Source organism: Portunus trituberculatus, chromosome 23, assembly GCF_017591435.1.
Source record: "Portunus trituberculatus isolate SZX2019 chromosome 23, ASM1759143v1, whole genome shotgun sequence".
In the NCBI taxonomy this organism is placed as follows: domain Eukaryota; kingdom Metazoa; phylum Arthropoda; class Malacostraca; order Decapoda; family Portunidae; genus Portunus; species Portunus trituberculatus.
The window spans coordinates 9978160-10002269 of NC_059277.1; the positions used below are offsets into that span (position 1 = coordinate 9978160).

At 40.2% G+C, this 24110-nt stretch overlaps 1 protein-coding gene across 1 annotated transcript in view; it reads left to right on the forward strand.

Moving 5' to 3' along the window:
• The window catches only part of LOC123507618 (hemicentin-2-like), a 133349-nt gene that overhangs the window by 59877 nt on the left and 49362 nt on the right, over nucleotides 1–24110 (forward strand). The window contains exons 3-5 of the mRNA XM_045260633.1: nucleotides 3037–3169; nucleotides 13116–13357; nucleotides 15712–15822. Coding sequence (XP_045116568.1) covers nucleotides 3037–3169; nucleotides 13116–13357; nucleotides 15712–15822 — 486 coding nt within the window. The remainder of the gene's footprint in view (nucleotides 1–3036; nucleotides 3170–13115; nucleotides 13358–15711; nucleotides 15823–24110) is intronic.

A 24110-nucleotide genomic window follows, 5' to 3' on the forward strand; every position in this document is an offset into this window, starting at 1 on the left:
GGAGCAGTGCTGAGAGAAACGCTACGATACAGTTTTCCGGAGTAGAGAGAATTGAGAGAGAGAGAGAGAGAGAGAGAGAGAGAGAGAGAGAGAGAGAGAGAGAGAGAGAGAGAGAGAGAGAGAGAGAGAGAGAGAGAGAGAGAGAGAGAGAGAGAGAGAGAGAGAGAGAGAGAGAGAGAGAGAGAGAGAGAGAGAGAGAGAGAGAGAGAGAGAGAGAGAGAGAGAGAGAGAGAGAGAGAGAGAGAGAGAGAGAGAGAGAGAGAGAGAGAGAGAGAGAAACGGTAGGCAGATAGACAGAGAAATAAATACGGAGCTAGATATATGTCCCAAACAACACACACACACACACACACACACACACACACACACACACACACACACACACACACACACACACACACACACATACACACACACAGATGGAGAACGAGACAGACAGATGGATGGACACAGACAGACGAGGAGGAGGAAAAGAGACCAAGAGTAATGGATCAAAAGTTGAGGGAAGAAGAGTTACGTGCGTCTGACTGACTAGAGGAGGAGGTAGAAGAGGAGGAGGAGGAGGAGGAGGAGGAGGAGGAGGAGGAGGAGGAGAGATGGATGGACGGGCCGCTGACAGGTGACGAGGATTGGGCGGACGATAATGACAGGTGTGGATGGAAAAGAAGACGTGCGTGACACCTGCTGATAGACGGAAGGGGTAGAAAAAAAAAAGTGACGGATGACGCGCGAAAAAGAGAGAAAAAAAAGACAAAAGACGAACATTGCCAAGAAAACACAGGTGTCCAAATCAGAAAAAGGAAAAAGAAAAAGAAAAAGAAAGACAAGACTCGAAGATGGAAACTGAATTATTGTGAAGAAGACAGGTGGAAATTGTGACGGAGGAAAAAGATACGAGGGGAAAAAGAAAACACGTAAACAACAATCTCGGGAAAATACGGTTGACAGATTCAGGAAAACACAAGACGGATACGGAAGGAAACTGAATCATTATGAGGGTGACAGGTAGGAACCGAAGAGAGAGAGAGAGAGAGAGAGAGAGAGAGAGAGAGAGAGAGAGAGAGAGAGAGAGAGAGAGAGAGAGAGAGAGAGAGAGAGAGAGAGAGAGAGAGAGAGAGAGAGAGAGAGAGAGAGAGAGAGAGAGAGAGAGAGAGAGAGAGAGAGAGAGAGAGAGAGAGAGAGAGAGAGAGAGAGAGAGAGAGAGAAAGCAGAAAAAAAACAGATAGGAAACTGACAAAGCAGACACACACACACACACACACACACACACACACACACACACACACACACACACACACACACACACACACACACACACAGACAAGGTAGGTAAGGCTGAAAAAACAAAGAATTCTGAAGGTAACAGGTGAGAAATGAGACAGAAAATTGGTCGACAGCTAACGATTGGAGAGAGAGAGAGAGAGAGAGAGAGAGAGAGAGAGAGAGAGAGAGAGAGAGAGAGAGAGAGAGAGAGAGAGAGAGAGAGAGAGAGAGAGAGAGAGAGAGAGAGAGAGAGAGAGAGAGAGAGAGAGAGAGAGAGAGAGAGAGAGAGAGAGAGAGAGAGAGAGAGAGAGAGAGAGAGAGAGAGAGAGAGAGAGGAATAGTGAGTGCCCTGTTAAAATAGTGAAAGGAATATGGATGCGATGCGAGTGTGAGAGGATTAAGAGAAGAGAGAAGCGAGGGAGGGGAGCACCAAACACGGGACTGACAGGTAAGATTGGGGGGAATCATGAGAGACAGGTGTGACAGCTTTGGCGGGAGTGTGGAAGCTGCGTGACAGGTGACAGTACAAACGGGCAAACGTATTAGGGTGAGAGAGAGTGGGAAGGAGATAACAAAGATTTGAGATAGGTGTGGTAGGTGACAGGGAGATGCATACCAGGTGACAATACACAGGTAAGGTTGCAAGGGCCAAATATAAGAAAAGAAGAGAAACAAAGCAAACGAACATCGAAATACAGCAAGAAAAGGAAATAAAAATACAAGACAGGAATCTAAGGTATAAAATTTCACGAGAATAGAGAAAAAGAAGAACGGACACTCGGAAAACGATATCCAATGAAAATGAGAAATGAAGACGACCACCAGAAGGAGAAAGAACGACAAGAGCGACAACAACGGCGGACAGGACGAATGATACCGACGGAGGAGGAGAAGGAGGAGGAGGAGGAGGAGGAGGAGGAGGAGGAGGAGGAGGAGGAGGAGGAGGAGGAGGAGGAGGAGGAGGAGGAGGAGGAGAAGGAGGAGGAGGAGCAGAAAAAAGAAACACGATATTTCCTACAGCTTCAGCTATCGGGTGTTCATAATATCTCGGCTTCTCCTTTGAATATTCCCGATGGAGTCTTCGCTCTCTCCCTTCACGGCCAGGTAATAAAGATGAGTCGAGCCGCTTCGATTAAGTTCCCCCCATAAATTGATAGAAAATGGACCGTATTTATGTTCCCCAGACGCTGTTTTCCTTCTCTCTCTCTCTCTCTCTCTCTCTCTCTCTCTCTCTCTCTCTCTCTCTCTCTCTCTCTCTCTCTCTCTCTCTCTCTCTCTCTCTCTCTCTCTCTCTCTCTCTCTCTCTCTCTCTCTCTCTCTCTCTCTCTCTCTCTCTCTCTCTCTCTCTCTCTCTCTCTCTCTCTCTCTCTCTCTCTCAGATGTATCATAGGTGAAATTGAAGAGACAAGACTTGTGTGTGTGTGTGTGTGTGTGTGTGTGTGTGTGTGTGTGTGTGTGTGTGTGTGTGTGTGTGTGTGTGTGTGTGTATCATGGAGGAGAATGGAGGGAGAAAAGCAGGTGTGTTTCAGGGGTGAAGAAAAACAAACGTTTCAGAGGTAAAGGAGAAAAGGAGATGTCACGTTATAGGGTGAAGGAAAGCAGGTGTCACGTTATAGGGTGAAGGAAAGGAGGTCTGTCAAGTAGTAGGGTGAATGAATGCAGTGTGTCAAGGGTGATTGACGGTAAATTTCTCAAAGGTAAATGGAAGTGTAGTGTGTTAAGGGGGATGGAAATAAAGCCCTGTGTGTGACGGAGTGTTTGGTGGTCGGGCAGGGTCGCTGGTGGCTGTGACGGCGGTGCGCGGGGCCACTGCCAAGCTGCCCTGCGATGTGAGCTCCATCAACCCAGACGACCCTGTGCTGCTGGTGCTGTGGTACAAGAACGCCTCCCTCACACCCGTCTACAGGTACGCCATTAATACAAGCACGGCAGCCACAAATAAAGGTACGTCAGCTATTAATACAGGTACACAAGTCATTTATACAGTTACGTTCATTAATACAGGTACGTCCACTAATACAGGTACGGCAGTCATTAATAAAGGTACGTCGGCTATTAATACAGGTACACCAGTCATAAATACAGTTACGTTCATTAATACAGGTATGTCACTAATACAGGTACACCAGCCATTAATACAGGTACAGTGGTCACCAGTAATTAAATAACCTACACACATTTCTATTGTTCTACGTTTTCTTTCAGTCTTAGGTCCTATTCTGTTCACCTGCAAGTCTTTATAAGGATACAATAACACCCCACACACACTTAAGTCCTTATATAAACTACCAGATGAAATACCCGTACCTGTAACACACAATAAACACTTCTACTATACCTTATCTCAAACACCTGTACGTACATCCCTATGCAAACTACCACACCAAACACCTGTAACGCTTAAGACTAACCATTTCTATCACACATCACCTCAAACACCTGCAAGTCCCTATGCAAACTGCCACAACCAAACACCTGTAATACTTAACACAGTAACCGCTTCTACTATATATTGCCTCAAACACTTGTACATCCCTATGCAAAACTGTCACACCAAACACCTGTAACACTTAACAAACACACAGTAGCCACCCCAAACACACCGTTACCCCACACACGGGTAAGCCTTCCTTTGTTGCACCACTTGTCACCCTGCACAGGTAACCCAATTTTCCTTGTTCCCCCTACACAGGTACTGAGGAAATGTATGGCCACGTCCCTACAGGCATATCTTTTTTCCACTTTTCCCCTCCTCCTTCCACACTCGCGCCCTTGACACCCATCACCCTAATGCTACAGTTATGCTCCTCTCAGCCCATCCTGCCCCCTTCCCTCTCTCAATATCTATATTTTTTCGAGGCTGTGTTAATTTTGTGGATATCGGTAACCTAGTTGTTCTTGTCACTCGTCTCTTTATCTGTCTGTGTTTCTCTCTATATCTATTTGTCTGTCTGTCTATCTTTTTGTCTTTTTCTTGTGTTTCTATGCCTTGGTCTCTTTTCTCTGTTTCATATTTCGTTTCATTTCGTTTCGTTTCGCCTCTCTCTCTCTCTCTCTCTCTCTCTCTCTCTCTCTCTCTCTCTCTCTCTCTCTCTCTCTGATCTTTCCATTCTTTCGCGAACATCAATTTTCTCTTTATTTTTCTTAGTTTCCTCTGTCTCTTTCGTTGCCTTTTATTTTGAAGCTTCCATCTCCCATTTCCCTTCATCTCCTCTTCCTCCTTCTCTCTCTCTCTCTCTCTCTCTCTCTCTCTCTCTCTCTCTCTCTCTCTCTCTCTCTCTCTCTCTCTCTCTCTCTCTCTCTCTCTCTCTCTCTCTCTCACTTTCCTCACCATTATTTGCATATATTTTGATTTGTAATTTCCTGAAGACAACTTTTATTGCTCTGTAAATAACGTCAGATAGAACAGCGGGTTATTTTTCTTTCTTTTACTGCCGTGCTTTGTTTTCCTCTCTCGTTAACATTAATGCTTATTTATTATTTGCATTTAATTTTACTTGTGTGAATTCCTGGTGATAACGCTTTTATTTATTTATTATCTATTTATCTGTCTATTTTTGAGACTTTGTATTGCGAGTAAGTACAATAATTTTTTCTGGTTCAGTTTTGCTTCCCCCTTCCTCCCTCCCCCTTCTATCTCTCTCATGAATTGTTAATTTTCTTCTTATTCATTTGCATGCATTTTTAGTTCTGGTTTTCTGGCGACAACTTTTACGGATTTGAATGAGATGTAAATACTTTTTAGTGATCAGCTTCGCCGTCACGTTATGAACAAATACTTTATTGCTGGTAAAGAGAAAGACAGAAAAAAAAAAAAATTTGCGTTTCGATTCTAAATAGGTAAAAAACGTGAAGCTATTTTATACTGAGGTTAAATATATTTTTTTTTATCTCTGTTCAGTTTTGATTTCTTGCTATAAACTGTTACTAATTTCTTATTGGTGGCGAAGCGATGTTCTTTCTGCTTTAAAAAAGTAAAAAAAAAAAAAAATTATTTCATATAGTAACAGAATGGAACTTTCCTTTCTTTCTGGCGGAGAAGCGACGATCATTCAATTAAAATCATTCAATTAAAATAAGTTAAAAAGTTATTATTTTGTGTTGCAGGTAAATAGAAGAGTCTTTTTTCCTACCTTTGTTTCTGCTTTCTCGTTATGAACCATTACTTGTTTCTTATCGGCGGTGAAAAAATTATTATTATTTTCTTTTGGAGTAGAAAAAAAAGGGATGACATTTCGATTAAGATAAAGTTAAAAAAGCAATATTTTGTTAGAAGAACCCTTTTTCCAGTTGTTTTCCTGTGTCATTATGAACAAACACTGATCTATTACTGAAGCAGAAATGGTCGTGACTCGACAATAAAAAAGAAGAAGAGATAAACAAAGCAAAAATAGGAATAAGCAACATTACAATAAAAAAAATCGAGGTGTGTTTTCCTGTCTCGTTATTGGGAATTGCTTATCTCTTACTGAAGCAGAAGAGGTAAACCGTGAATTGTGATGAAGCATAAACAGAATCAAGCAATATCACGCTAAAGAGAAGGTCTTTTTTTCCTAGTTCTGTTTTCCTCTTCCACTCTGAAGAATTACCCATCTCTTATTGGCGCGGCAGAGCTGACCATTGATTTGTGATGAAGTATAAAATAAACTCCTGATACTGAGATTCCCGAACCCTCTGCTGAATTAAAAAAAAAAAAAAAGAGCATGAAATTAATAGGATCACGAAATATGATTCAAACATTTCGCGATCTTCCTCTATATCTTTTCTATCGCCTGGCAATTATTTCCTCTAAGTTTAAAATTGAGTATAAAGATAATTCCTCCCTTCCTCCTTATTTCAGAGTGCTCTAATAAATGCTTCTGATAGGAAAACAAATTAAAATGTGCAATAAATATTTCCTCTCACGCCTGAGTTCCGGGGTGGAGCTGCTTTTAACCCTTTGTCTGAAAACCAGTCTGAAAAAAAGGCTTCTTTATTTCTCCTTATTTCAAAATGTTCCAATAAATGATTCTGACTGGAGAACAGGTTAGAATGCGTGATAAATATTTCCTTGACGTCAAGATAACACATTGTAGCTGATTTTTGTTCTTTACTTTAAAATTCAATGATAAAATGCGAGTTCCTTTATTTTTCTCTTACTTTAAAGTGTTCTAATATAGTTGTTTTTTTTTAATGTTATGGCCTATAGCGCCTTGAAGAGTATGTATGAGAAGCACTGTTCAGCTTCTACCCATTAGCGGCGCAGGAACATAAGTTAATTCTTTAGTTTGAATTTCTGTCTCAAAAAAGGTTCCTTTATTCTACTTTTTTAGAGAGTTTTTAGGGGGAGAATAAAATAAAATGTGCCATAAATATTTTCCCTCAAGTCGAGATAATGGAGTGAAGCTGGTTTGTTTTTCGTCTTTTGTTTGAAATTCGGACTTGAAAAAAAAACTTCTTTGCTCCTTCTCTTCTTTTAATCAAGCTCTGGTACGAAGACAAAGTATAACAATGAATATTAATTTCACACCAGACTGTTCACCTGAAACTGCATAATCATTTTTTTTATTCTTTCAGTTCGGAATTCAGTCAGGAAAAAGAGTTTCCTTATTTCTTCCCATTACAGCGAGTGTTTTAATTAAGCTCTGATAGGAAGACAAATTACGGCATACCATTAATTTATTTTCACTATTGAGTGTTGAGATGGAATTGCTTTTTCTTTTACCTTGAAATTGTGGCTGAAAATTCATTCCTTTTTCTCTCTTTACTCCAACGAGAGTTCTGATAGAAGCCTTGATGGAAGACAAATGGAAACACAAAGCGAATATGATGTTAGTGTGGCATTGCTTTGTTTTCCTCCGTTGAAAAATGTGCGTGAAAATAGGGAAAATGATAATAATGTTTTTTCTCTTTACGTTCCAAGGAGAAAAAAAATCTTATTCTGTCAATTATAATGTGAGAAAAGAGGAAACAATCTTCGCTTTTTTACCTTCTGATATAAAAATAAGTAAAAACCAAACGAATGATATTAAAAACGAGTTTGTGTGCTTCTGTTTTCTCTTAACCCGTCAGGTAGTGTGACAGGAAAAACAATAATAATCTCACCTTTTCTCAAAGTTTTAGGTACACAGATACAAACGTAAGGGGAATATCACGTTAGTGTTGCATAGGTTTTTCATAGTGTGTCAGTTACAGTTTGCGAAAAAAAAGGAACAATAATTCTTAACGTTTTGAGAAGATAAATGAAAGAAAGTGACAGAAAAAGCTGCTATGAATCATTCCGAGGCAGATAATGTATTTTCAAGGCGAGATCGTTTTTTCTCCTCCAGTTCTAAAACAAATACAACTAAAAATATCTTATAATCTTGACGGGGAAAATAAAAGGAAAACAAACGAATAAAAGCAACAAAAAACAAACAAACATACTGTGAATATTCAACCTCCCTCTCAAACAACAACAACAACAACGGCAACAACAACAAAAAAAAGCTAAAAACATCTTAGATTCTTGAGAAAAAAGAGGAAAAAATAGAATGAAAACCAAAACAAATACAACTAAAACTATCTTATAATATTGACGGGGAAAACAAAATGAAAATAAAGAAAAAAAAAAACTGCATACCGTGAATATTCAACCTACTTCTCAAGCAACAAAAAACAAACAAACAAACAAAAAAATCTTAAATCTTTGAGAAAAAAAAAAAAAAAATGAAATCCCAAAATTAAAACATACCATGAATATTCCCCCCCCCTTCCGATGCCCAAGCCCCAAATACAGGAACGAGTCTGAAATCACACCTTTCCATTAGCACAAAAAGGCTCCAGCACTTGTCCCAACACGTACAAATGGCGCCTGATACGATGCAATGGTGTTCTGGGATGGAAGTGATTTTTAAACCCCCAGCAACACTCCCCGCCAGGCAAAGCTGATGCAACACTCCCGTCTGACACATGCCATACCTCTCACTCCCGTCACGCTAAAGAATAATTAATTACCTGCATAACAACTTAATTAGATTCGCCCCACCTGATGAATGGCTCGTGAATAATAACGTGAATGATCGCACACACTCACGGACGCACTCTTTCTTTCTCTCTCTCTCTCTCTCTCTCTCTCTCTCTCTCTCTCTCTCTCTCTCTCTCTCTCTCTCTTTTCCTCTGTCTCTGTCTCTCTCTCATGCGTGCATTTTCCTGTAAGATTTGAAGAATGTGGCGACGAGATTGGTGTAAATTCAATCTTTTTAAACTTTTTTCACTTTTTTTTCTGGTGATTTGGGTAAAGACTTGTGTGAATTCAACTCTTTTTTTTTATTGTGATATTCGATTTTGTCTTTTATGTAAGAAGGGAAAGCTGGCCAAGGGCTGCATGTAACGAAAAAAGATCCTTTAAGAAAAAGACCCACTAGAAAAAATCTCACTAAGATAAAAGGCCCACTAGAAAAAAGCTCACTAGAAAAAGGCTCACTAAGATAGAAGGCCCACTAGAAAAAGGCTCACTAGGATAAGGCCTATTAGAAAAAGGCTCACTAAGATAAAAACTCACTAGAAAAAGGCTCACTAAGATAAAAGGGCCACTAGAAAAAGACTCACTTATATAAAAGACACACTAGAAAAAGGCTCACTAAGATAAAAGGCCCACTAGAAAAAGGCTCACTAGAAAAAGGCTCGCTAAAATAGAAGGCCCACTAGAAAAAGGCTCACTAAGATAAAAAGACTCACTAGAAAAAAGCTCACTAAGATAAAAGACCCATTACAAAAAAGGCTCACTTAGATAAAAGGCCCATTAGAAAACGGCTCACTAAGATAAAAGGCCCATTAGAAAAAGACTCATTTAGATAAAAGACACACTAGAAAAAGGCTCACTAAGATAAAAGACACACTAGAAAAAATCCCACTTAAAAAGACAAAAAAGATCGATGAAAAAAGGCTAATTAAGAAAAAGACCTACTAAAAAAGCCCACTTTAAAAGACCCACTACTAAAAGGCTCGCTATGATAAAAGGCCCACTAGAAAAAGGTTCGCCAAGAAATATACTAAGAAAAAAGAAACACTAGAAAAAGACCTACTTAAAAATACCCCATTAAGAAAAAGGCTCACTAGAAAAAGGCCTCCTAAAAGATCCACTAAAGAATGCCTACTAAAAAAAAACTAAAAACACGAAAAAGGCTCACTAAAAAGGCCAATTTGAAAAAGGCCCACTAATACAGCCACTAAAAAAGGCCCACTAAAAAAAAAGCCCACTAAAAGATCCACTAAAAAAAGGCCCACTTAGAAAGACCAACTACAATAAGGCCCACTAAAAAAAAGCTCACTAAAAAGACCCACTGAAAAATAACACAAAACACCCACGAAAAGGCTCACTGAAAAGGACAACTAGAAAAAGGCTCACTAATAATAGGCCCACTAAGTAAAAGATCTACTAAAAAAGGACCACTGAAGAAGGCTCACTAAAAATACAAAAGGCTCACAAAAAACAAAAAAGGCTCACTAAAAACACAAAAGGCTCATTAAAAACAAAAAAGGCTCACTAAAAACAAAAAAGGCTCACTAAAAACACAAAAAGCTTACTAAAAACACAAAAAGGTCACTAAAAAACACAAAAGGCTCACTAAAAACACAAAAAGGCTCACTAAAAAACACAAAAAGGTCACTAAAAACACAAAAAGGCTCACTAAAAAACACAAAAGACTCATTAAAAAACACAAAAGGCTCACTAAAAACACAAAAAGGTCACTAAAAACACAAAAGGCTCACAAAACACAAAAAGGTCTCTAAAAACACAAAAACGCTCACTAAAAAACACAAAAAGGTCACTAAAAAAACAAAGGGCTCACAAAAACACAAAAAAGGCTCACTAAAAACAAAAAAGGCTCATCAAAAACACAAAAGGCTCACTAAAACACAAAAAGGCTCACTAAAAAAACACAAAAAGGTCAATAAAAACACAAAAAGACTCACTAAAAAACACAAAAAGGTCAATAAAAACACAAAAAGGCTCACACACAAAAAAAGGCTCACTAAAAATACAAAAGGCTCACAAAAACACAAAAAGGCTCATTAAAAACACAAAAGGCTCACTCAAAACACAAAAAGGTCACTAAAAACACAAAAAAGCTCACAAAAAACACAAGAAAGGCTCACTAAAAACACAAAAGGTTCACAAAAACACAAAAAAAGCTCAGTAAAAACACAAAAGGCTCACAAAACACAAAAGGCTCACTAAAAACACTAAAAAGGCTCACTAAAATAAAAAGGCTCACTAAAAACACAAAAAAGGATCGCTGAAATAAAAAACTCACTAAAAACACAAAAGGCTCACTAAAAACAAAAAAGGCTCACTAAAGACACAAAAAGGCTCACTAAAAACACGAAAAAGCCCACTGAAAAAAACCACGAAAAAGGCTCACTTAAAATGCCAACTAGAAAAAGGCCCACTAAGTAAAAGATCCACTAAAAAGAGCCACTAAAAATGGCTCATTATAAAACACAAAAAAGCTCACTAAAAAAACACAAAAGGCTCACTAAAAAACAAAAAGGGATCTCTAAAAAATACTCATTAAAAAAAAGCTCAGTAAAATATGGCCCACTAAAGGCTCACTAAAAACCCCCACAAAAATGGCTCACTAAAAGGCTAACTAAATGAATACTGCGCTGAGATTAATGTAAATTTTCTCATTAATTTTTTTGTGTGATTCCGAGTACGATGTCAATTATTGTTTTCCTTTTTTTTTTTTTTGGCCATTTAAGTTAAACATATATTCTGAAGTCTCTGAAGGTGTTATCATTATCTCTCTCTCTCTCTCTCTCTCTCTCTCTCTCTCTCTCTCTCTCTCTCTCTCTCTCTCTCTCTCCTTTCCCTGTTACGTAAATTGGTCGTTGTAATTTCGTTCTCTCTCTCTCTCTCTCTCTCTCTCTCTCTCTCTCTCTCTTCTTCTGCTCGCTATAATTCGGTTTTCTTTCTCTTTTTTCTTTTCTTTCAGTTCCTTATTGTATGTTTTTATTTTCTCTTCTTATTCTCTTTACTGTGATTTGCATTATTTCCCTCCATCTTTCTTTTTTTGTTTTCTTTTATTCTCTCTTTCGTCTTCTGTTCTACTTTTACTACGCTTTCTTTTCTATTTCTTCATGTTTTTTTCTTTTCTCTATTTCTTTTCTCTTCTTTTACATTTCTTGCATTCTCCTCTTCTCGAACTTCTCTTACCTTGTCTATTTTTCCTTTATTCTCTCTTTCTCTCTCTTCTTTTCCCTCTTCGCTGTTCGTTTCTCTGTCTTTCTCTGCCTTTTAAGCCTCGCAGTAATGGTGTTTTTCGTTATCTCCTTCGTATCTCGTTCATACCTCTTATTTCCTCATTTACACCCTGTTTTCCTTTCTTTTCTCCCGAGTTTTCTTCTTTCCTCACCGCTCTTAGTATTCTCCTCCTTTCCTCCTTTGTTTTTTTCTTCTGTTTCTTCGTCTTCTGTTCCTTTTATCTTTTTTTTTTCTCCCACGTTGATTATGTTTCACTATTATCTATTTTTTTTTTTTTAGTACAGTTTTAAGTTTTTTTAATTTTCCTTTTCGTGTTCTCTCTCTCTTTCTCTTTTAGTTTCTTATATTCATTGGTATTCTTTCTTTTATTCTCGCTTTTATCCTGATTTTTTACTCTTCTTTCTTCGTTTCCTTTATTTTGTTTCTATATCTTGTTTCTTTTTTCTTTCCTTTTTATAATTTTAGTCCTTTTTCTCATTTTCCTCTTGTTTCTTACTTTTTTTCTTTCGCCTCAAATTGTAAGTTTAATTTCTTTTCTAAAATCGTGTTTATGTCTTTCATCTCTATTTCTTTATGAACATTCTTCCTTTCATTTTATTTCAGTGACTATACTATTTCTTAATTCTCTTTTATTTATTTCTCTCTCTAACTATTTCATCTTTTTTTTCTGGTTTCATTTATCATTCTTTTCATTATCATCCTGTTTTCTGCTCTTTATTTTTATCTTTTCTTTTATTTCTTAGTCTTTCCATCATCTTCATTTTCCTACTCTCTTCTCCTTTTCTCTCGTATTGATCATTTTTCCATTCTTTCCATCCATTTTTACCAATTCGTTTCGCTCTTCCTCTTCCTTCTCTTATGTTTTGTCTCTTTCTGTTTGCTGTTTCTCCTCCATTTTTTTCCCTTATGCACTTTCCTCTTTCACTTCCTCCTTATTTCAGCATTCTCTGTCTTCTTCTCTTTTGCCTCGTTCCATTCATTGTTTCTCTCTCTTTTTCCCTATACGCTTAACTCTTTCTCTTCTTTACTCTATCTTTTTCTCTTTTGTCTCCTTTTCGTCTCGTTGCATTTACTGTTTCTCCTTTTTCCTCTTGTACATTTCCCTCTTTCCTTTCTTCTTATTTCAGGATCCTCTCTTTACTCGCTTTTGTCACATTGTATTTACTGTTTCTTTCTTTCTCTTTTGCACTTTGAATGTTTCCTTTTTCCTCTTCTTTCTTATTCGATCCGTTTTTTTCTCCATTTGTTTATTTTTTTCCTTTGTTTATTGAATTTTTCCCTTCTTGTATCTTTTTTTTTTTTGTCTCGCTACTCTTAAAATTCTTCCAAAATTTCTCTCCATCTGTTCTACTTTCCCTTCTTATTTCATCATTCCCTTGCGTTTTCATTTTGTGTTGCTGCATTTCCAATTCTTCCCAAATTTATTTTCTCCCCTTCTTGTTCTGTTGCATTGTCCATTCGTCCAAAACTTCCCTTATTTTTTCCTCCTCATACTCTTCCCTCTTTCCCTCACACACACACACACACACACACACACACACACACACACACACACACACACACACACACACACACACACACACACACACTAATCCGCCTATTTCCTTCTCTCCTGACATTCTAGTTTCGACTCACGGCGGAGAGAGGAGAGGATTAGTACCTCCTCGTGGGCGGCTGGGCGTGGAAGGCAGTGGGCGGACGAGTGGGTGTGGGGGAAAGGGCGCAGGGTGTGGTTCGATGCCTCCACCTCCCCCGCCCACCTGGTCGTGCAGCCCGTGGGGGGAAGGGACGAAGGAAATTACAGGTGCAAGGTGCATTTCAGATCCTCCCCCTCGTGGTCACAGAAGATAACACTAACGGTGAAAGGTATGTGCCTGTGTGTGTGTGTGTGTGTGTGTGTGTGTGTAAATGACCTCTTACCCTCACATTCTGGATAACCCTTTTTGACTACACTCTTTGGGGGAACTGGCACCCTCAATGGACTTATTTTTCACAACCCTTTCGTTGCCCTACACCAGAGTCCCCTCCTACAGAAAAAAAAAGCTGGTCAAAGTTAGATTTTAAAAACATATTGGAAGAAACTGGTTCTCAAAGTTGTAGATGAATGGAACGCACTCATCAGTCAAGTTGTTAGTGTCGAATCATTAAGGAGCTTTAAAAGATTAGACAAATTTATGCATGATCAGGTGTGCTTTATAAGAGGATTGCCAAGTGGAGGCCTGATGGCTTCCTGCAGCTTCCACTGTAACTTATTTTATCTATTTATTTATTTTTTTGGGGTAAGTGTTTATCTAGTTATAAAAATGAAAACCCTTAACCCCTTCAATTCCGGGACAAATTTTTACCTTGAGATCTGTGTATGATTAGACCATTTTATTGACATTAAGAAGAGTCTATGGAGATTTTAATCCCCACATAAGTTTCTGAAGCTGTATAAAATCATCAAATAGTGAGCACAATGAATATGAAAACGCGTCATGTTACTCAAGCGGATAACTAATTCTGTCCATTTTTTCATTCATTTGATTTATATTCTTGGTCTCTTCTCCTTTCTATCTACATTTATCATATTTATCTTTTTTTTTCCTTAGGTTAATATGTGTCTCTTCTTTTTCCCAGTATCAGTTCGTTTTTCTTTTTATCATTTCATATACATTCCTCGCATCCATCACCTTTTTTCAGTCTTGGCATTCATATTTGTCTAATTTTTCATTCATCTGGTGTACATTCCTTTAATCTTCCACTTCTGTATTTCTATCTATATTTTTGAGTGTTTTTCCTCGTGTCACTTCTCTTTCTGTGTCCTCATTTTATCTACTTATTTGTGTTTAAGTATCCATATTTGACGTGCATTAGTTTCCTCTATCTCATCTTTCTTTGTACCGACATTTGTGATTTAATTATTACTTCCATCTCACCTTCTATTTCCATATTCATTCAATTTTTTTTCGGTTTCCGAGTGTGATTTTTACGGTGTGTTTTTTAGAATGTATGTTAAATTTCGTTGTTTTATCGTGTTTTATTTATGTGTGTTTTTGTGCCTTTTTTTGTGAAGTATGTTGAATATTTTTTTCCCCAGTGTACTCATTGTTTGTCTAACTTTACCTTCAGTTGCTGTTTATTTCTTCATATAACGTTTGGGTTCGAATTAAACTATTTACACTTTCCTCCTTCGATTGGTGTACATTTATTGCTTCTATCATATTTTGTTTTCATGAGAAGTTAAAAAAATGTTTCCCTTCAATTATCGTACACTCCTTTACCACACCAAGTCCCTTCCAGGAATTTATATTTGAATGGAGAGAGGAAGTCTTATTTTCGTATAGTTCAAAACGGATTCTCTTTGTCAACTACCCTTTGTGTCTCCTTAAGTATCGAGCTGCTCTTTGTTCTGGCAACGGTGACGCTCTCCTCTCTAAATCCACGTGTGTGTGTGTGTGTGTGTGTGTGTGTGTGTGTGTGTGTGTGTGTGTGTGTGTGTGTGTGTGTGTGTGTGTGTGTGTGCGCATGTTTATCTAGTTGTAATACACAGGATTTGAAGCAAGCCCATGTTATCCTGTGTCCATATCTATATTTTATCCAACTTTGTGTGTGTGTGTGTGTGTGTGTGTGTGTGTGTGTGTGTGTGTGTGTGTGTGTGTGTGTGTGTGTGTGTATAATGGCGTTAGTGGGCGTTGTGTGGTGACAAATGGCGGCGTAGTGGAATGCGAGAACCAATATGGCGTTGGGATGGTCAGCTGTTGTTGCCGCCAGTTACTGAATAAAAGAATAAATTAAAAAGGGAAAAAAGGAGAGAGGGAGAGGGAGAGGGAGGAAAGGGAGAGGGAGGGAGAGAGAGTGAGAGAGAGACCACACACGCAAAATTTACCTAACAAGAGAACCCATTTTAACCTCACCATATTGCATTTCATAAACAATAAACCTGAAAAAAAACAACACACGCACGCACGCACACACGCACGAACTAGGGGAAAAATATTCAACATACTTCCAAGCACATCACACCCAAACGAAAAACAAGGTACAAAAAACACAAATAAAACACAATAAAACAACAAAAGTTAAGTCTACAAAACACACCGCAAAAAAACAAAAAATAAATAAAATAAATAAATAAAAAAAAATAAACCACACTCGGAAAAGGGAAACAGAAAAAAATTGAATGAATATCGCTTGATTTATTATTTACCTTACAATCCTCCATCCTTCCATCCTTCCAGACCCTCCAGGATACCCACGCCTTCAGGATCCATCAGGGCGTCGTCTGGAGGGTCCCATAGGTCCGTACAACCAAGGCACGACCGTCACCCTCATCTGCCTGGCGTCGGGAGGTACGTAAAGTGACGGGCCGTGCGGATTTGGCTTTGTCTCTCATGCTTTACGTGTTGTTCAGCCGCGATGTGTATTATGTAAGGCATCCCTTTATTTGAAAGCTTCCATACCATTTGGCAGCGTGTGTTCCGGTGGGTACTGTCCGCTCTGGTGCTCTCATTCATATACACTCTCATGCACACCTACTAACTTTCTCTCTCTCTCTCTCTCTCTCTCTCTCTCTCTCTCTCTCTCTCTCTCTCTCTCTCTCATAATCTGCTCATATACACACTCATGCTCTCACACATACACATTCATAACTTCTCTCTCATTCATATTCACACACCTCTTCTCTCTCTCTCTCTCTCTCTCTCTCTCTCTCTCTCTCTCTCTCTCTCTCTCTCTCTCTCTCTCTCTCTCTCTCTCTCTCTCTCTCTCTCTCTCTCTCTCTCTCTCTCTCTCTCATACACTCTACTCTCTCTCTCTCTCTCTCTCTCTCTCTCTCTCTCTCTCTCTCTCTCTCTCTCTCTCTCTCATACTCAAACGCACCTACTAAACCCCCTCCCTCTCTCTTATGCCGCATACAGTCATACAGCATATACATACTAGGTGGCTGTATTGAACTGAACTAAGCAATGCGTGGCAATAATAATCAGGACAAAGAACATTCATGCATACAAAGATACATACACTCATACATACACGCGTGGCACATAACTATACGGTATTGAGAGCGGAATGTCACCTTTACTTATATTTATCTGTTGCACCTTCGCCGCCACCACCACCACCACCACCACTACTATTACTTCTATTGCTATTACTACTACAGCGTGGAATTCAGTGTCTCCCCTCGTTCATTAAGCTTAGCTCTACTTAAGAGTAATGTAAATTCAAGCAGTGGCGAGGAAACTCTCATTTTTGCCTCATATGTATGTCTGTGAATATCCAACGACGGTTTGGCTTTGTTCCTCTGTTTCGTTACTTCCCCCTCCTTGCCTCGCTTCACTCCTCCTCACTCGATCTCATAAAGGAAGAAGCCCCGTCGCCGCCAATGTACCTGAGACGGTGTGGTGGTGTGCTGGTGAGGTGGGGGAGAAGGAGTAACTTTCACGCAATTTAAGGATTTTGCGTGACTGGTGCAACTCCCAAACCAAAATTAGACCCGGAACGCTTAAACTTGCATGATGAAAATATACATTAATTTCGCTTCATTGGACGGGTGTAATTTTGACGGATACATTTTGCACTAGTCGCGGCTTGTGGCGGCCGAAAATACATACATGCACGCACACCCACACACACAGACACAGACGCACACAGACAGACAGATACTGATACACACACACACACACACACAAACAAAAGGCAAGAGAATCGGAAATTATTCTTGCATGTAACGAACAAAAACACACCAACAAACACATACACACGCACACACACACACACACACACACACACACACACACACTCTCTCTCTCTCTCTCTCTCTCTCTCTCTTTCACGGCTGAAAGCGATACACTCAAATATTCTTGCAAGCTGAAGTCTAACGCCAAACACTCAAATGACAAACCCTCTTCCTTTCTATCTATCCTCTTAGTCCCGTGGATGCTCTGCACACTACACAAGTACACACAGGGATTACACGTACCTACACACGGCTCACGTACACGAACTCCATCTGTGAACATGAAAAAGTAATAATAATCAGGAAGACAATTTATTCATCATTTACAGACGAGGCGAGGCGAGGCGAAGCGAGGCAAGCGATCCATCCGTTGCTTCATTTTGCGACCCTGAGATTAATGTGAGATTATGTAATGGAGATTAATGGAGGAGGAGATTTCGCGATACGGCAGCACAAGTTATACGCATAGCTAGTGGTGGGGATTACTTAAGTGCTGGTTAGGTTAGGTTAAGTTACATCAGGTTTGGTTTGGTTGGGTTAGGTTAGGTTTGGCTATTCTAAGTGACTACGTCTTCTAGCATTCTAGGTCTACTTCTAACACTACATATGGTTTTCTAACAAGTTTTCTAACATCACAAATCTTATTCCTAACGCTACAATACTAATCTTCCATCACCACATTTCTTAACACTAGGCGTCTATTTCAAACACTACAGATCGCCCCCTAACTCATCCTTCAATATAAAAATACATAACCTAACGTTCCACGACATCTAACTTCTCAAATCCTCCGCAGACACGTTTTCTAGGACTGCATATCTCCTTCTAACAGTTCTAACACGTTTTTCATGATCACAAAAACATATGCTAACGCTCAATCCTCTTCAAACACCTTTCCTAACACTATACGTATACTTGTAACAATTCAAACACGTCTTCCATTACCACAAAACATATTCTGACACCTTTTTTATTCCGCAAATTCTCCTTAAGCACATTTAATCACATACGTCAAGATTCTCAAACGACAAGCACTATTTTGATACGTTTAACACCTGTCACTTCTCGTATAACACAACACACTTTCCTCAACACTACACGTCACGTCCACAGGGAGGGAGTGGGAGCGTCAGGCAATCCAGTACTCTCTCTTCGATGTCTGTTTTCCACCTCCCTCTCTGGCTCATGATGCTTGCTAGCGATCAGAATTATTGGCGAGCACAATTCTGCCACCGCATTGATTCACTCCCTAATCTCTCTCTCTCTCTCTCTCTCTCTCTGGCAGCTTTTATGCGGGAATTTTCTTCTTAATCCTCTCACCTTTAGATAATTCTTTTTTTTAATATTCATCTTCAACTTTGTTTTCTTTTTCTGAACTGGTTTTAAAACAAAGTTAGCCTCATAATATCTTTTTTTTTCTATCCATGTAGTCCTAGACAATTTTTCGCATAATCACCTGCAACTTTTGAATCTTTTTGGGTGGAGTTTATAAAAAAGTTTGTGTAGCCTAAAGAAAACAACATAATCTATTTTTCTATGTCAATGTCCAGAATTTTTGTAGGATTCTGAATGTTGACAAGAGTCAGACGATTAAGAAAACAGATGAACTGGTTAATTCCAACGCAACACTGGACTCTTACAGCGCCGTCAGCATCAAATATATTTCTGTGAAGCTTTCAAATCTGAACAAAAGATTACGTCAGTGCAAGAATTAAGAATACAGATGAACTAATTAGTCCACACGCTGCAATAGAGACACATAGCACAGTCCACTATAAATAAATCCTTACGAGCTCTCACAAAAGGTTAAATCAGCGAAAGGATTAAGCATGCTGATTAACTAACTGGTTTCAGCACAGCAATAGAGTCAGGTGGCTGTTTCCGCTTCAGAACATACGTCAGAATACATCAACCTAATCCGTCACTAACTTAGACGCTCCTTGGCCTTGTCTGCTAAACCTCTCCTCTCAGACTCAACCAGAAGAGAGTGGACCCCCGCCAAGCACAGGAGAGCATGTCAATACTCCCTTCATGCTTAGGAATTATGCAAGAGCCACGCCTCGGAACAGTCTTGTGCAATAATAACAGACTTCCGCGGTGCCTCATGATTACGATGACAAGACTCCATCATCATTAGTCTCTCTAGGGACCATAAAGTAAGAACAGGTAGCAGGAGGAGCCACGGTGGTCCTTACGAGACTGTTTGTGGCACGCTGCTCTACCGGGTTTAAAGTGGAGGATTGGGGAGTAAAGGCGGAGGTTCTATGATTACAGTAAAGGATAAAATATTTCATGCCTCCCACACCTTCCCTCACTCAGAAGCTGGCGGCACGCGTCACGCCATACTAAGTTTATGTATCTTTGGCGTGGGAAACATTCAGTCTGATGTGAGATGCTAAAGGCGAAGGTTCCATGATTGCAGTACAGGATAAAATACTTCATGCCTCCCACACCTTCCTTCACTCATGGCTGAGCAGTGACAGACATCACGCTACACTAACCTGAGGCGTCTTTAGTAGGAGGAACATTCCGTCAGTGATAGTCAAGGTAAAGTTTCTATGATTCTAGTACAGGACAAAATATTTCCCGCTTCACACACACTATTCCACTCATGAACGGTGGGCAAGCACGCTACGGTAAATGGAGGCGTTGAGGCACCGTGCACAGTCACTCAGATGGAAACAGTGCACAGTCACTCAGATGATGGTAAAGGCGAAGATTCTATGATTCCAGGATAGGGCAAAATACCTTCTACACTTCCTATACACTTGGGCAGTCAGAGGCAGGTATGATGCTACACTAACCTCATGTACCTTTGACGTGGATATCTTGTCTGATGTAGAATAATAAAAGCGAAAGTTCCTCTATGATGCCAGTACAGAGTAAGACATTTAGAATCCTTCCCACACCTTGCTTCAGTTATGAGCTGTCAGTGGCAGACATCACGCTCTGTTAACTTGCTGGGAAATATTGAGTGTGATTATAATAAAGGTGAACGTTCTATGATTTCAGTACACAAGACAATATTTAGTGCCTCCCACACCCACCAGTCACGAGCGGTCACGGGCAGACATCACGCTACGGTGGCTTAAGGTGTCTTCAGCTGGCGACACATTCACTCTGATTCCCCCAAATAGTCCTGTCCAGTTGGGTTGGCGGCGTCCAGTTTAGCTCCACTGATCACTGGAATAACGCAGCCTCTCGCGATGACAAGGGAGTGCTTCGATCAGGAAGGTAACGAGGCTGTAGTTACTAAAGGCTGCAATTTGCCTCATAAACTTGGCTTAATATCCGCGTCCACCACCCGCCGAGTAAAGCAGCGAGGCATAAGCGACCTGATTACCTGGGCTTTTTTACACGCCATACACATTGTTATTATGAGGGGCAGCATATGAGACCAGTAGAGTGCAGCACGAAGGCTTCCCTCGCTAGGTCTTCTTCCTCCTCCTCATCCTCCCCCTCTTCTTCTTCTTTTTCTTCTTCTCTCTCTTTTCCTTCTTCTTTCTTCTCTGTTCACTATGTACAAGTCTCCTCCAGTTGTCTCCTTTCCTTCCATCTTCCTCCGTGACTCCCATCCTGTGCAGCTCGACCACACCTCCACTCCTCCATCTCACTCCCTGTCTTCCCCACGATCTTCTCTCCTCAATTGTTCTTTTTCTTGAAGTTCTTTTGATCGGTTCTTGGTCTCCTCTTTCTACTACGTGAGCAGGACATATCGTCTTTTTTCACCTTTTTATCACTTCCGTAATCCATTCCACTCGTATCTCCCTCGCTGGGTGGATGGGATTAAATCAGACGCCATGCTACACGGACTCTTGGGATCTGAATGGCTTGTAGTGCGAGGCCAGATTATCCAAAGCCTCTAACGGCACCGTAATCCAGGCTGATAGCAAATTTTATCCGTCACTCTATCCATCACAAACTAGTTTCAAAATATTCACTTTACTCGTACACAATTTGAAACACTAGAATTGATTTCAGCAAACATCAATGGAATCAAAATTTGACTTCACAGAATTTTATATCCGGAAACAAAATCTGTCATGAAATTTAAATCCAGCACGAACAGTGACACGGAAAATTACAGTCTGCATTTTTGTTCTATCATTTTCATTCTCCAGAACAAAATGTATCTAATCCTCCACGAACATAGATACCAAAATAAATCAACCTGTCTCTTAAGTCTCTAAACACAGCGCATCAAACACTACCCTGACAAGGCGCGGCACTCTCCCAGCTGGCGAGGTGTCGAGGGAATGTAACACCACCATCTCACCCTCGTAGCTGTCCCCGTCTTCGCCACACATGACCACACCGCACCGCTTCATCTGGCGAGCCTCGGGACACCAACAACACTGGGCGGGAACCATAAGACCAGTAGCTGTTTCCTCAAGAGCGAATACCAGGACCTCTCGCACCTAACATCGTGACCTCAGCACCTCAAGACAACACCTGGGCGGGAACCATAACAGCACCAATGGCCGCTTGAAGAACCAACACCAGAACGTCAGACGCCTTAAACCTTGACCTTCTGACCTTGATATCCCACTCAGATGCTCCACAAGGCCTTAAGTCAGGACAATATTCTGACACTTCTGCACGCCACCTCAACTACATTGAAAAGGCCGTAGTTGAAGTTACACTGATTTTTAAGGGTGTTTTAATGGCTGAAGTAATAAATTGACAAGATTTCTATACTATTAAAAAAGTAATACTGATTTTTAAGGCTGTTTTAATGGTTGAAGTGATAAATTAACAAGAATCTTATACTTTTAACAAAGTAACACTGATTTCCAAGGCTGTTTTAATGGTTGAAGTAATAGATTAACAAGAATTTTATACTATTAACGAAGTAACTCAGATTTTTAAGGCTGTTTTTATGGCTGAAGTGATAAATTAACAAGATTTCTATACTATTAACAGGAGAAAATTACTTCAAAACCCAGTTAACCATATCTGAGACCTTTGCAATTACTTAATAGTGGTGAAAGAGCTAAGTGATTCAGAATATATGCCTTAGTGCTGCTTGACATGAGAGCCAAGTGTAGCATTAGTGTAGCAGCTGTAGTGTAGCAAGTGTAAAAGCAGCAGCACCCTTAGCCACACTTGAGGCAGTGGAGTGGCTTACATATGCACTACTGGGGCGGGTTGTATCAGCGGAAGGCAAGGTTACGTCAAGGTAAAATTATTTGCACATTAGGAGATGATGATGTGTGGGTTCCTGCGGTGGTGGGAGTCATGTGGGAATGTAGTGAGTGCTCTGGTGTGGTTGGGGGTAATGTGGTGGGATTACTGGTGTAGAGAAGTGCTATAATAATTTCGGTGTGGTAGGGAATAATGCAATGTAATTTTGGTGTGGTGGGAGGTAATGTGATAGAATTTCTGGTGTGGTAGAATAATATGATGAGAAAATTTGGTGTGGTAGGTAATAACGTAATGTAATTTTGGTAATGTGGTGGAATTACTGGTGTGGTAGAGTAACATTATGAGAATTTTGGTGTGGTAGGGAATAACGCAGTGTAACTTTGGTGTGGTGGGAGTAATGTGGTAGAATAGTATCATGAGAATTTTGGTTTGGTAATTAATAACGCAATGTGAATCTTAGTGTGGTAAAAAGTGATGTAGTGGGAGTTTCCGTGAAGTAGGGAATAATGGAGTGGGAATTTTGGTGTGGTAGGGAATACTGTGGTGGGGATTTTAGATTGCTAGTGAGTAAAGCATGGGATTATTGCAGAGGCAGGGAGTAATTATAGTAGCGAGTAATGTGGTGGAAATTTATGTGTGATTCTATTTCGTAAGGGTTTTCTGTGGCGGGAATAATGTGGTTGGGATTAAAGTGGCAGGGAACTGTGGCGTTGATTACTGTGCCTGTGAATTACTGTGGTGGTAAATGATAAGATAGGAAACAAATGTGGTAGTAATCAGCACGGTGAGAATTACTGTGGGTGAGATTACAGTGAGGAAACTAACACAAGGATAAATGTACCGTCAATCGGTGTACAAGGGATTACAGTGCTGGGATTAACGTGATAGAAATTACTGTCACGTGGATTACTGTGATGAAAACTGAGACGAGAATTAATGTACCGTCAGCAAACACCGTGTGGATTAGTTCATGTGTGGATTAAGGAGACCGGAATTACTTGGGTAAGGATTAATATTTACGAGCAGCAGCAGCAGGAGGAAGAGGAAGAGGATGAGGAAGAGGAAGAGGAGGAACAGGAAGAGGAGGAGGAAGAGGAGGAGGAGGAGGAGGAGGAGGAGGAAGAGTAGGATGGGTATGTCTTGCGGTCTCATGTATATCATTGCTCAGATTGGATTCAGTCTGCACACACCTCCACTCTCCCTCTCTCCCACTCTCCCTCTCCCCTCTCACTCTCCACGTGTAATTACTGCTGCTCCCGGAACCCCCTCCCCCATCAAGTTAGTGGGGATACAGGGAGTAGGGGGGGGTGAGAGGCCAGTAGAACCCAGCCAGCCTTAAAGCAGAACCTCACACCTCTATTACACCTGCGCCTCCTTTACACCTGTCCCACCTGTCCTCCTTTCACACCTGTCCACCTCGTTTTACCTGCCCTCTTATTTGTGCCCCGTCAGCGTCTGTCCTTCCCCGCATGCTCACCTGCTCTCACCTGATGCGCTGTCCTGCCTGTGTCCTTCCTTATTCATCTGGTACACTTGCCACATTCTCACACCTGTCTCCTCTTCCTGGTATCGTGTTTCCTTATTTGCTTTCCTGGTATCTGTTTCTCTCTCTCTCTCTCTCTGTGTGTGTGTGTGTGTGTGTGTGTTTTTCTTGTATTTCGTGTGTTTCTGTGTTTCTGTATCTCTCTTCTACTTTCCTGTACTCTTCTATTTTCTTCTCCCCTCCCCCAGCTTTCTCTCTCTCTCTCTCTCTCT